This window comes from Pantherophis guttatus, chromosome 3, assembly GCF_059756535.1.
Source record: "Pantherophis guttatus breed Tessera chromosome 3, ASM5975653v1, whole genome shotgun sequence".
Lineage (NCBI taxonomy): Eukaryota > Metazoa > Chordata > Lepidosauria > Squamata > Colubridae > Pantherophis > Pantherophis guttatus.
Window position 1 is genome coordinate 27121480 of NC_142065.1, and position 14307 is coordinate 27135786.

Consider the following 14307-nt stretch of genomic DNA (forward strand, 5'->3'; position numbering starts at 1 on the left):
TAGACAGAATTCTAGTAAATCAGTGCTCTGTAGCTGCTTATGTTTCTTATGGCCACCATGATATGCATAGAAAGTCTTCAACTACCATGTTTCCCCAAAAATAAGACCCTGTCTTATATTTTTTTGAACCCTGAAATATGCGTTTGGCCTTATTGCCATGCGCTCAAAAGCCCGATTGGGCTTATTATCAGGGGATGTCTTATTTTGGGGAAAACAGGGTATCATTTTCAAGTGTGCCGTTATATTATATTGGTTCTGTGCCTTCAAGTCGATGTTGACTCCTGGCAACTGCCTGGACTAGACCGTTTAGTTTTCTTGGCAAGATTTCAGAAGCATCTGGCCATTGCCTCCTTCCTAAGGCTGAGAGAGGGTGATTGGCCCAAAGTCACCCAGCTAACTTCAATGCCTAAGGCAGGACTAGAACTCACAGTCTCCAGGTTTCTAGACTTTAATCACTATACCAAACTGGTCCTCATAATATGCTATTAAAATCCTACAAAAGCTTAAGAGATTTTAGCATTCCTACACAATGCTAAAATTTGATTGGCTCGCTGTTGCACAAATAGAGGCAATTAGGATTAATCACTAAATCCTGATTCAGTTAAGACTGCTGTATTAGAGTAATGCTCTTTCCTGGCCAACTGACAACCCTGTTCTGGGCATATTTTTTTTGAGGGGGGTGCTTAAGAGCTCCCTTTAGCCACTCCAGTATAATTTCTGTTACATGTAAATGATGCTGAAATCATCTCTACATTCCAGCTGGTGCCATGATTACATTGCACAAGGCAGCCATACAAAAACACTAGAGTTTATTGTGTATAAATATCCTAAAATGTTGGCCCATTGAGGATTCTGAGGTTATTTATTCACGAGTGAACCCTAGAGAGCAGACATTTTTATTCTGTATACTCACTGATGAGTACTAAGCCTATTTAATATGTAAACTATATCACTTTTTCAGATCAAGGAAGTTATTTTGCAAAACCAGAATACTAAGAGAAATATGTTTTCATAGAATCAGAGACCTTAGAATCTAGCCCCGTGATGGCGAACCTATGGCACGCGTGCCACAGGTGGCACATGGAGCCATGTCACCTGCCATGCCAGCTCAGCTCCGGCGCACATATGTGCACTGGCCAGCTGATTTTCGAGCCTTCTGGGCCCACCAGAAGGGAGGGCCTCGGAGTGGGGGTGGGGAAGTCCTGTTTTTCTTTCTCACCTGGCTCCAGATCCTCTCTATGCATCTGGGGAGGGCCAAAACAGCCTTCCCTACCCACTCGGAGGTCCTCTGGAGGCCTGAAACAGCCCATTTCCCAACTCCCGGTTGGACAGGATGTAACACTTTTTGCTGTCCCCAGCCTCCAGAGACTCCTAGAGTCTCTGAGATAAGAGATTGATGAGATGAAGTTGTTGTGGACTGAATGGAAAAATTTAGCTATGATGCCAGGTCTCTTATTTGTGGTGCAATAGAAAGGGTATAAATAGTGTTGTAGATACCTCTGGTTATTGGTCAGGATAGGCAAAACCTAAGGACCCATCTGGAATACAAATCCCATAACCATTATTCCCCTCCCTTGGCCTGAATAAGCATGCCCAGTTCTTTGCCAAGTCCAGACAGGTTTTGTGTTTGAAGGATGATCAATATCCCATTTATTGCAGGAATATGAGTTAATAGGGCACTTAATAGATCTATCTCTTCAGGATTCTTCTTACTACAGTATCTTCAGAGCATCTGAAATGAGCGTCAGTCCGGTCAAGCCAGTTTCTTAAAAGAGAAAAAAAGTAATAAGGATGCTCACATGTGAGACTTTCAAACCAAGGTTCCAAAATTATACCACTGCTACTATTTATTACTAGTATTAATGTTGAAATTTAATCCCTCCTGTTCTGTTCTTTTCTTTTGCCTGCAGCAAACATATGTTCCACCTACTTAGACCTATAAAAATCACTCTATTAATCATCCCAAAGATGTTCATCAAAGCCTTTCTTTTAAATCTGGGGAGAAAAACCCACCTGATTTTATTTATCTTTTTTTTTAAAAAAAACAACAACTAGTTTTTAACTTTAAAAAAATGTAAAAGACTACCACCTTGCAGAGTAAAGCTTCGTCCTACAATATCACATAAATCTGAGAGATATTCCTAAGAAATAAAACTGGAGGTAACTTAAAGCCCAATCTTCAGTTTTGTTTGGATGTGAATCAACTTGGTAAAAGAAAAAGAAATGAGTTGTCTGGAGATCAATAGCAATGGTCTTGAGAAAGAACTAGAGAAGTCAATGAGAAGGACCCCACCAGTTCGCTTTCTGCTAAATGTTGTGTGTGTGTGGGAGGGGAGATTGATGGAGGGAGGAATTGGCCTTGACCCAATGTAATTCTTTGTGGGAGAATGACTACAAGATGTTCTCAAAATTTAGCTGTGACCACCAGTCCCAAAGAAATAGCCTCTCTCTGTTTTAATTCCATGCAAAAGGTCTTGCAAGAAATGAAATTGTAAATGTGCTTCCTCAATCTGAGCAGGCAAAGATATTCCCCTTTTTGGTTGCCAGTTGGGTCAGCAACTCTGTTCTTTGTGTGTTCTGACCTAGGCTCCCTTATCTCACTTGATAAGCTGCCATGTAACTTGTTTCCAAATGCAGAGTAAGGCAAAACTTGGCACAGAGTCTCTTAAAGTCACAAACAGAACTTTCCACTCTTTAAATGACCAAATGAATGAACGAATTGTTTCCTGCAAAAGCCCCTTCCATGTTCGCTCCTCTTTTATTTCCTATGGGAGGGGCCAATCATCTCCAAGATGTGGCTTTACAAGTCGACCCTGCTTTCTGAGTTGTTCTTGTCTTCTGACAGCTCTGCACATGTGCACACTGGGAATGGGCTCCACCTGCTCCTCTGCCTTGCTACTGTCTATCTCCCTCTGCCTCTGACGCATAGCCCTCGTCCGAGCTTTCCCCAGCCCCCAGGACTGACCCATGTTCCTCCCCAACCTCCTCACTGTCTGACTCTACTGCCAGCTCCACTGGCCGCTGGTGGGCCACAACATTGTGTTTTCATTTCTAATAGACCCCAAGCTATTGCTGTGGCTTTCCCCCCCTTACCTTTATGAATCCAATTCCTCTCAATCGATTAGATAAGATGAGCACTTTGAAACGTGCTGTTTATACAATTTCTGAGTCTCTAACCTTGTTCACTTCAAGAGTAAGCAGGATGGGAATCACCATAGAGACATTGTACCAACCAGGAAATATTCCCTGATTGCTTCAGAGTAAAGTGCTGAAGCTATTGACAAGACTCTAAAGATACTCAAGCTTGACTTTTAGACAAAAACTGGCTTCTTAGGCAGGCCTGAGTTTCTTTAAGAGACTCTGTACCCTAGGCAACAATAATTGAAGTTTGGTTGCTCACAGAATATGACTTCTGACATTCTGAATAATTGATGGTGATGATGTGCTCCAGAGACTCATTACACGATCTGGTGCAGCAGGGCTTGGTCCATCTCAGAGCTGAAGGTCTACAGAGCATTCTGGGTGCTGGCATGTGGAACCGGTGAGGGAGGCCTTTCAAGCAGAGTGCTTCATAACATCCTGAGGTTGAAGCCTTCAAGGATGTCTCAGGGAAACAATCATCTTCAACCTCTTTGTCAATAGACACCTTAGTAATATCTATGACAGGCTCAATGACCATATCAGCATTAGAACTCAGACTATCTGCAGAGGAGACGCTCATCCTGTCATAGAAGCAGAATGGAAGCATTATTATGAATCTGCATTCTGGTTTGCTCTGTCTTTCTACCACGGAATATAGAAGAAACAATTGTTGGTTTGTTCCTCTGGAACCACCCAATGAATTGATATTTGGATTTACTAATAATGTAATGCCACAGACTGGTATCCTCTGGAAGTACTAAGACTACAGTTCTAAGCCAACTTGGCCAACATTACGCTGTAATCCCAGTACACTTGCACTTACCAGATTGGCTGGTCTAAATTTTGATAGTATCAAGTTGGTTAAAATAGTATATTTTCACTAATGAGTTTGAAATCTGTGGCATGGCCTTTCTGACTGAACTGGGAAAATCTTTTGGACTACTGCTTTCTATGGGGAGAGCCAGATGAAGTTCTCTTTCAATTCTTGAATTGATCATGTGTTTTTCCCATCCTTCCCTGAGACCCAGTGGCCACCATAATGTCAAATAATAAATTGGCTTGTAAATAACCATGTCACAACAATGAAATAATATTTGAATGAGAAATCACCAGGATATCTCGGGTCTATAGGAAGTCAAAAAACATTCCCAGAATAAGATAATGCAAATCATTTCCATATTATTGCCAAGAAAACTATCATCAGCTCAACTGAAGGGAGTCTTTACTTTTCTTGATAGCAAGTTTTAAAAACATTTCACTTTAATGATCCAACTTTATCTCATTTGGGCAAAATGCATGCACAAAAATTTCTCAATTATTCTCACTTACCCTAAAATGGAAGTGGATCTCTTTGATGGCTTTTCAAGCACTAGCATTTTCAGGTATTTGTTGGCTAATTCCCAAAGCCACTTAATTCTGCGGTTTCGGCTCTTGAACATTTTGAGTAGAACCAATTTCTTCATTATCTACCGGAGTTCAGAGAGAAACAAGGTAAATTTGCAAATGCATTCTACTGTTTTCTGATCTTAACTATGTTTTCCTTAACAATAGACCACATTCCTGAGCCAGTGTGTTGTAGTGGTTAAGACTGTAGTAGTTGAATGCCTTTCTGATGACTGTGAGAGAGATGAGACCATAAGGGAGTATGAAAATGTTGGGAGATGCCTTCCTAGTCCAGGGTATCCAACACCACTTTTTATTGGGTGCATAGGTTTGCTCCTAACTATGTTGTTGCAAAATCCTATTTCTAGTGTTTTATATTCAGCTAAGAAGATTAAAAAAATATTCTGAGGAAATTGTATACTGTGGACAGGTTTATGAGAATTCTCTTCCAAAGATGAAAAACTTTGTTATTAGGCTGCCCTGAGATTCTCACAGTGGAACTCACAGTACGAACAGTGTGAACAAGGAATGTCAGGATCTGACAACTGTTGGAGATGCTACACAGTGCTATCATGATATGAGAACACATCATAGAATTTATGCTCATCCTTTTCAGATTATGAAGGTGGAAGAGATGGCTGCTGACAATTTATATAGATTTGCTGTCAAAATTAAGTTCCCACTGCCACAAAGAATGGTGTGCCACCAGTATGCTTCATCACGAAGAGACCAAATACATTCTTCTTGATGTAGGCTTGATTTATATGTCCCAGATATCAATATTGTTCTTTCTGAACATTTATGAAACAAAAAACAAAAGATCCTGGATGAGGAGTGGAGGGTTTGCTATTAGCCAGACATTCACTGGGTGGCCTTGGGCCAGTCACTGTCTTTCAGTCCAATTTACCTCACCAGATGTCAGTGTGATGTGAATTTCCTAGGGGAGTAAAGCACTATGAAGCGATATATAAATGTCATTGCTATCCTATAAGACCTCGAAGAAATGAGGTATTTGTTTTGTTTTGTAATCTAACAAATAAAAGTTGCTTCTTCCCAAACCATTCTGCCTAATTCAGGATTTGACTCATAATTTTACCAAGAGTAGGCCACAGGTTATGTGTAGTCCCTGAAAATCAGGGGTGAAATCCAGCAGGTTCTGACATGTTCTGGAGAACCGGTAGCAGAAATTTTGAGTAGTTCGGAGAACCGGCAAATGCCACCTCTGGGTGGCCCCAGAGTGGGCTGGCCCCAAATCAGGGGTGAAATCCAACAGGTTCTGACATGTTCTGGAGAACCGGTAGCAGAAGTTTTGAGTAGTTTGGAGAATTGGCAAATGCCACCTCTGGCTGGCCCCAGAATGGAGATTTTGCAATATTCTTCCCCCAGGAGTGGGGAGGGAATGGGGATTTTGCAGTATCCTTACCCTGCCACACCCAAGCCATGCCCACCAAGCCACACCACACCCACCAAGCCACACCCATAGAACCAATAGTAAAAAAATTTGTATTTCACCACTGCTGAAAATCCTTTGGGGGGGATGGTTGTGTCCCTCATTCATTCATGCTCTCCCCTATATTGTGATTCCTAGCTATCATACAGCTATCTAACCTAAATTAAATTTGAGGGAGAAAGGAAGAAATGCCATCTTACCCTTTTGAGTTGGCTTATTACTTGTACTAAATTGCTTATCTGTGGTACTTCATTAGTCACATCAATGATCTGGGAAAGGGAAAGGGGGGAGGGGGAGAGGGGAGGGAGAAAGGAAGGAAGGAAGGAAGGAAGGAAAGAAAGAAGGAAGGAAGTTATAGGGATAAGAGAAAAGGACACATGATTAATAGCAATAAAGTATTAGAACAACCTCATCCAATAAATTAGGCTAATTCTATAATATCAAATGACCCCATATTAGTACAACTTTTTAAAGCCATACAACTGTAATCTGAAAAGTAACCTTGACCAAGGCAAAAATATAATTTTAATCTATTTTATTTACATTTAAATTTAATGAGAAGAATGCAAATAAATAAAGCAAATATTATTACTATTGTGTAATTGATCATTTTTCTTTTCTATCACACCAATATAACTGTTTTTGCTGGCAATGCTTAGAAAGTCCTTGGATTACAACATCCACAGTATTCAAGGCTGGGTGTATCTTGGGCCTTCAGAAGTGAAACACAACCAAGTGGCCTCAATAGATATCAATATAATAAGAACTAACTCAGATGAATGAAAATGGTTGTGATCTGCACCCTCAATGTAAAATCTACTAGATCTGAAACTGGCCAGAGTAATGGATTAGATAAATCATTTTAGAATTGTGGAAACTATGTGTCTAAGTAAGCAAACTAGATGGAACTCAACAGGGGCTTTTCACAGTTATTGAGAATTTGATGAATTAAAACATGCTAGTTTAGAGTTTGATAATCTATTGTCATAAAGAGCCTCTTTTAGGATATAAAAGTGGATTCTTGCACTGTGCAAGAGATTGAATTCAGTGATCCCCAAGTTATCCCTTCTAATCTTACATGCTATGAATGCAGAGCACAAATATTGCATTACATATATCCTTAAGGAACAAGTGTCCCACAAATTTAACACAGTTGTTGAGTTAATCAGGTTTCTGAGCTAACACAATACATTGGAACATAAACTAACCCAAAGGGCTATAGCTGCAAATTAGGTTACATCTATAGTGAGCATGATTTGTTGGAAAAAGTGAAAGATAAACCTGAAAAAAGGGCAAATCAGAAAAAGGTTCATAAGAATAAAAAATGTAATTGTTTATGTTTATAACTTCGCTGCACAAAGGAAAACTAAAGAACAAAAGTAAGAGGGAAAAAACTATATAGCCCTCCCAAAAATAGCATGAAAGAGTTCAAAATATCCAAGCTTAATATTTGGTGCAAATGAAGTCCTAGATCTTTAATGAAACTTGCTATAGAATTGCTTATAAATATTCTGAAATGACTGTATAGAATGGCTTTCCCCAACAAGGTGCTCTGTTGAAAAAAACTCCAGACTTCTGAACCAGCCTGGTTTTGGCAATCCTCAGCATATTTGAAGGATGCCATGTCGGATAAAACTACAGGAGATGAGCTGTAAGTAAAAACATACATGACATAATAAAGAAAGATGGCTCAGCTTTGTGACCAAAGACCAAAGGCCATGAAGGCTAGGGAATTCTGGGAATTGAAGTCTACACATCTTAAAACTGTCAAGGGTGAGAAACTCTGGCCTTAGTTTACCTTCTCATTTGAGTTCAATACAATTTAATTTGCCTTGTTTGTTTCAGTCTATCTTTTGATTCAAATATTTTGCTGCACACTCCAATGCAAGATTCTTAAAGTGTCTCTATCTTTAAAAATATAATGGTTTAGATGCACATTTATGGTTCTTCTATGTAGTCATTGCTTTGTCTCTTTTATCTTCATCAACCATTCCATGCCATTACACCATCATCCCAATTGCTGTGCTCATATACCTGACCAGCACTCCCTCCAGCTGCCCAATAAAGACCCTGCCCCAAAAGCAACTAATGTGCACCTTGAACCCATGTATGCCTAACAACATTTCCTTTTTTCAGCTAAGAAAAGCATTCCTAACTGCCCACTGTTTAAGAGAGCATCATCAGTGCCATCTTTTGAAGAGATTGGAAAAGTGTGATTGGACACACAAGGAATTTGTCTTTGGTGCATATGGTCTCAGTGTACATAAACAACAAATAAAATATATTTGTCAAGAATCATAAGATACAACACTTAGTGATAGTCATAGGATACTAATAAGCAATCAAATCATACTAGGAAACAATAAAAACAATATACAGTAAGTTGTAAAGATGCAAGCAATATGGATATAGCCATAAGTGGGAAGAGATAGGTACTAATAAGGATGAGAAGAACTACAGTCTTAATAGTTAATTTGACAGTGTTGTGATGGACCTAGGAGACTTGTATTGGATGCAAGAGAGAATGGGGAAGTCATGGAATCCAGGAGGTGGGGTGTGATTGGACTTTGAGTAGGAAACAGATTGCTAAATAGCTTCAGAGAAAATGCTGCAAATCAGCTTTTCCAATGTATCCTCTAAAGCAGAAGCTGCTAATCCCACACACACATTTTCCATGGCAACATGGAGACAAAAGCAAATGTTACTGATAATTGATCAGTGCGAATCTTGCATGTGGAAGAAATTACAGACAGGACTAACTCATTGGAAATATTAAGACACCAAATTCACCAAATTTTGTTAAGCATTATTACATCAGAAATAGGCTTAAAAAATATCAGGCAGTAGCTGCACTCATTTCAGCAAGTCTGTGACAAAAATAGAGCTAAATTAGGATCCAACCTGATTAAAATAAGATGTGACAAAAGCAAAAATAGCAGAAACTTGAGAAATACAATTAGCAAAAATGTCCTAAAGACCAATGGCACTGACTGCTTCTTTAAGCATCCCATGTTTTCATCTAGCATCTGAAAATCATTGAAATAGATATGATATGAGCTGCCTTAGAGGGAGAGTTCCATCAATAAGTTGCTATTACCTTGGCAGAAGATGGAAGTGCCATCTATAACTGTTTGCCAAGAGAAATTTTGAAAGTTAGGTTTATTTTATTTATTTATGTGTGGTCCATCTTATCTATAGATATATACGAGGAGTAAAATCTATACTCATTATGAGATACCGACTACTCATTCTTATGATTGGCAAGGTGTATACAGGTAGTCCTCGACTTACAGCAGTTTATTTAATGACTGTTCAAAGTTACAACATTGAAAAAAGTGACTTATGACCATTTTTCACACATATGACCATTGCAGAATCCCCGTGGTCACGTGATTTACGGTTGCTTGACAAGGTGGTTCATATTTAGGACGGCTGCAATGTCCCAGAAGGTCTCAGGATCCCCTTTTGTGACCTTCTGACAAGCAAAGTCAATGGGAAAGCCAGATTCACTTAACAACCGTGTTACTAAGGTTACAACGGCAGTGTGATTCATTTAATAAATGTGACAAGAAAAGTCATAAAATGGGACAAAATTCACTTAACAAATTACTCACTTAGCAACATAAATTTTGGGCTTAGTAAGTCAAGGACCATCTGTATCAGTAAAGTGTTTCTTATGGATCAATGAAACGACCAGTCAAATCTTAGTCAACTGGAAGCATCTATCTCTTCTAAACAGCTTCTAGACCTGAACTGGGAGACCTACAAATTGTGGATATCACATAATCACTGTTTTACTTTTATGAAGCTTAATTTCATTCAGTTTTGAGGCATGGGATGGTAGAGACAGAAAGGCCTTCAATCTTGACATATGGTATATACTACCCACCATCTACTCTGGCTATCTCCTCTACCCTTGAAGTCTCCAAATGACTTTCACCTTTGGCTGATAATCCAATTTATATAATCAAGCTCTTTGAATAAGAACCATGATTTTGAGGATTTGGAATACACAGTATTGCTGCAATATCATTTGTTAGATTGACAAATATCATTTGTTAGTTCAGCAAATTGCTAAAGTCAATATATAACACTGATGGAACAGTGGAAAGAGGCCTTTCTCAGTTTTGCTTCTATAGAAGATAATTCAATGTTTCTGCCTTAAAATGATATTTTTAGCAAATTAGTTTGCATACTATGATTCATTAGCTTTTTTCCCCAAGAACAAGTTATTTCCTTCCTTTTATTAGTTATTTAATAACTTAGGTTTTAATCCTGTATACCAGGATGGGAAACATAGGATCTTCCAAATATTGCTAACTGAAACTGCAATCAACCCCAGGCAACATGGCCAATGGTGAGGAATCACAGAATATATGGTTAAGCAACATCTGGAAGGTCATCTCTTCTTCACATTTACAACATTATGGCTTGTTGATATTAATTAATCTTACTTCTGAAAAGAACAATGTACGTAACCCATCAAAATCAGTGCACAAAACCATAATGCAATAAAATATTTCAAATAGAACTTAGTATTACAAAGTTACAAATAATTATTCCATAACTGGAAATTGTTAGAGTCGCTATTAAAATGATAATCAACTTTCAAATGAAACTTAGGTCCATAATATTCAAAATGCCTCAAGAGGGAATACATTAAGACATTCTTTCTTCTTCCCAACAGCCTTCATCTTCTTTCAGGTGGTTCAGCCAGAGCTTCACAGGAGGGCCTGTAGCTCATAAGCAAGATAGTTGAGAGAAAAGGTGATTGCTCCCTCTGGCTCTGAGAAGCTACTGGGCCTCTTGGGTTTGGGGAGCCATGAGTGATGTTCAAGCTGCACAGATGCTGTGACATCATTTCTTTGTGACATCAGAAACCATGACAGTAATGGCAGAGAAATTAAAGTGCTGGAGAAAAGGGTGGGAGGAGCAGGATTATGGAAAACAACTGGAAATATTACCTGAGGTGTTGTTGTTGTTTTTCTGAGAGGCTGAGACAGATTCCAATAAGGGAATTCTCAGATTGGCTTTAGGTTAAGGCTGAGTAGGCAGTAACCTAGCCAGTTTTGCTGGCAGAGGAACTCTGGGAGTTGAAGTCCACAAATCTTAAAGTTGCCAAGGTTGGAGACCCCTGATTTATGGGGCCAAAGCTTAGGAAGTGCCAGCATCACACCTCCTTCCAAATCATTCTACAAATGCAAATATTTTTCTTGATGGGAGGCAACATAGCCGAGGGTATTGAGAGCACCAGTAGCTCTCCAAAGGAAGGAGTAGCTCTAACTGCTTCATATTACATTAGGACAGCCTCAGTGTATTGTTCTTCAGATGTGGAGTGTCTATGGAGAAGGCTGGAGCTTAGGCTGGTGATTTAGAAGATCTTATGAAATTTTTCTATAAGTTAGACTTCATGAGACCTTCTAAATCACTAGTCTCAGCTCCAACCTTTTTTGGAATACAGAGGTATTTTTAGAAGCACTTGTCTGGGTACTCTGTTGTCAAGAACTTGCTGTAAATGTGAAGAACAGTCTTGTGCAGATTGTTCTTATTGGGGCTATTCAAAGAGAAAAGCTAGGAAATATATGATAGAGTGGAAGTTTTATTTATTGATTTATTTTCACCCACCTTTTAAATTATTTTAATAAATAACTCAAGATGGTGAACACATACAATATTCTTTCCCCATCCTATTTTCTCCACAACAACAACCCTGAGAGGTGAGCTGGGTTGAGGTGAGTAACTGGTCCAAGATCACCAAGCCACCTTTCATGCCTAAAGATGGGACTGGAGTCACTAGGCCTAGTTGCCAGATGTTTATCCTGAATTCCTGAGGGTGCCATTTAATTGCTTACTTTCAGGACTCAATTCTGATATTGAAAAATGGGTTTTAAGGTGTAGTCAGTTTTGGTATTAGTGTTATTGAAAAAACTGACAAACAGAATTATCATACAATCAAGAGTTCAAAAATCTATCAAAGTAATCATTGCACAAAATGTACAATAATAGATGGCAATTACATAACCCTCAGCTGTTGACATGCGGGGTGTCAAACTGGCGGCCCACAGGCTGGATGCGACATGCTCAGGCCACGCCCATCCCAGCTCCGTGAATTGGGAAAACGTTGCGATATGTCATGTGACGGCAATGTGACGCCGCAAGTTTAACACTGTGTGCTAGAGTCAATACTAAGCAGTAACCATTAGCCTTTCCAGAGGAAATTTAATAAAGTTGCAGGCATAAATCATAGTTTTTTGGGAGCAAGGAGGATGTTCAGTATGAAAAAGCATAAGAAGACATCTATTGGACCACCCATTCAATCATTCTGGGATACACTCTGGTTAAAAGGAAATCACAAAAGCACAGATAACAGGATGGATCACATCGATGGTGGGTTGCCCCCGGTTCAGACCGGTTCTCAAGAACCGGTAGTAAAACTGGCGGGAGGCCCCACCCACCACCCTGGATGTCATCATCAGCCATCTGCACATCCACAGAAGCTTCTGCGCATGCACAGAAGCAAGGTGCGCGTGCGAGCAAAGGGATCGCGCAAGCGCGATCCCGTTGCGAACCGGTAGTAAGTAGAACCCACCCCTGGATCATATGCTTGGGTAGTTGTTCCCCAGCAACTTGTATTTAGCTTCTTCTGACTCAGAAGGTACTACTAGATTGTGTTCTATCTGCATTTCCCCCTGAAATTTTTTATTTAATCTTTCTGAAGAAGCTCCTGCTTTGTTTAAGAGGAGAGGAAAACAAATAAATAGGGAGACAGCTGGAACCAAAAGTCAAAAATATTTTTTTCAGATTATAGTTTACTTTCATAATTAGAGCAGAATGAGCTAACCAATTATTCATACCCTAGGCATGTAGAGTGTCGTTGTTATTGTTGTTGTTTAAAAAAAGATGTTTCTACAGATTTGGGAGTCATGCCTCACATGTGCTATTGAGTCCTGACATCCCATTCTTCATTTTAGACACTGCACCTTATTTAGAAGCACAGAAAGAAATCGTTCTCAGATGCAATGAATGACGAGATTAGAAAGGAATGAGATTATCAAGCAAGCTGAATTTCTTTTAACTGATTACAAGACTAAAAATATTAACATGAAATTATTACGAAATGCAGGATGCTTTGGTATTTTATCAGCAGGGGGCAATGTTGCTCAGATTAAAATCACCATGGAAACTCTACGGTAAAGCAGGACAGATAAGGCAAGGAAGATTGCATCCTTATTTCTAACAGAACTGTCAAGTAATAAAAATGATTAGTCCACCCGCTGTCTGGCATTTAACATCTTGATTCATGAACCTGTTAAAATAAACACTTGAAGTGTCTCACAGATAGCTGATGCAGTACTTGAATGACATTTATATTACATTTCTACAACAGGAAAGTTGGGTAAAGGGTCATATTTCTGCTTTAAGATCAAAGGCAATCAACAGCTTTATGATGTGGGACTTCAACACCCAGAATTCCCCAGCCAGCAAGGAAGCTGGCTGGGGAATTCTGGGAGTTGAAGTCCATACTCCTTGAAGCTGCCAAGACTGAGAAACACTGATCTAAATGAAACAAAATTAGCACTGTTAATTGGTTAGCATAGGTTGGTAGGCTGCCAGAATATACCACTGCAGTGCAGTAGGTTAAATTGAGAAATCTAAAACTTCCCTGGAAGAAAATGATGGCAAACTCCTGCCATATTATGCTAAGAAAACTATGTAAAAATGTCCATAAAATTAATAAGAGAAAGGTTTGACTCAGAGGTGAGTGTTCCTACTTTGGAGGATGGAGACTAGAATGTTAAAGCTACAATAATGGGCTTCATGAACACATACTTAGACAAAAACCGTATATTATGTTCAGCAAATTATTCCAAGAGCACTTCCTGAATTTAAAAAGTGCAGGCAACTTGGCAATGTGGTTCCTTTTGTGAAGGACAGCTTTAAATAAAATCCAATTTGAATTCCACCTTCTAAACTGGCAGTGAATCAATTCACTGCTGATGACTGCTGCTCTGACTCTAAAAAATAATTCTTTCATTAACAACCATACATAGCTCTCTTGTGCGTAAGTAGGATTGCAAAAACAATGCATGAAAATTCAGTAAAACCCAGATGTGCCCAGAATTTCTCTATCTTGGAAATCATCTCCCATCCATACATAACTCCAACCTTATTAGTTCTAAGATTGGGGAAGGGGATCTGTGACCCTCCTCATGCTGCTAAATTATATATAAGTTACAGTGGACATGTGGACTAGTTCTTGTTCAACAGCGTTTAGGTTTCCCTAACATCTTTCCTCCAACATGGGTGCAAGCATGAGTTCTTGAAACTGTCAC

General features: G+C 39.2%; 1 protein-coding gene and 1 pseudogene across 3 annotated transcripts; one reads left to right on the plus strand and one right to left on the minus strand.

Moving 5' to 3' along the window:
• Positions 1-1619: 1619 nt before the first annotated feature.
• On the minus strand, positions 1620-10782 carry TP53TG5 (TP53 target 5). Of its 3 annotated transcripts, XM_060689562.2 has the most exons (6): positions 10633-10671; positions 9072-9101; positions 6175-6243; positions 4471-4607; positions 3401-3722; positions 1620-1765 (listed from the first exon to the last, which is right to left on the minus strand). In XM_060689562.2, the coding sequence occupies exons 2-6, from the start codon at positions 9093-9095 to the stop codon at positions 1754-1756; spliced, it is 564 nt and encodes a 187-aa protein (XP_060545545.1). In that variant the 5' UTR covers positions 9096-9101; positions 10633-10671; the 3' UTR covers positions 1620-1753. The 3 variants fall into 3 exon arrangements, with proteins under 3 accessions (XP_060545545.1, XP_060545544.1, XP_060545543.1); XM_060689561.2 differs by lacking the exon at positions 9072-9101 and having other exon boundaries at positions 10633-10782; XM_060689560.2 differs by lacking the exon at positions 9072-9101 and having other exon boundaries at positions 10581-10661.
• LOC117663549 (large ribosomal subunit protein eL20 pseudogene) lies at positions 4645-5277 on the plus strand (annotated as a pseudogene).
• Positions 10783-14307: the final 3525 nt, after the last annotated feature.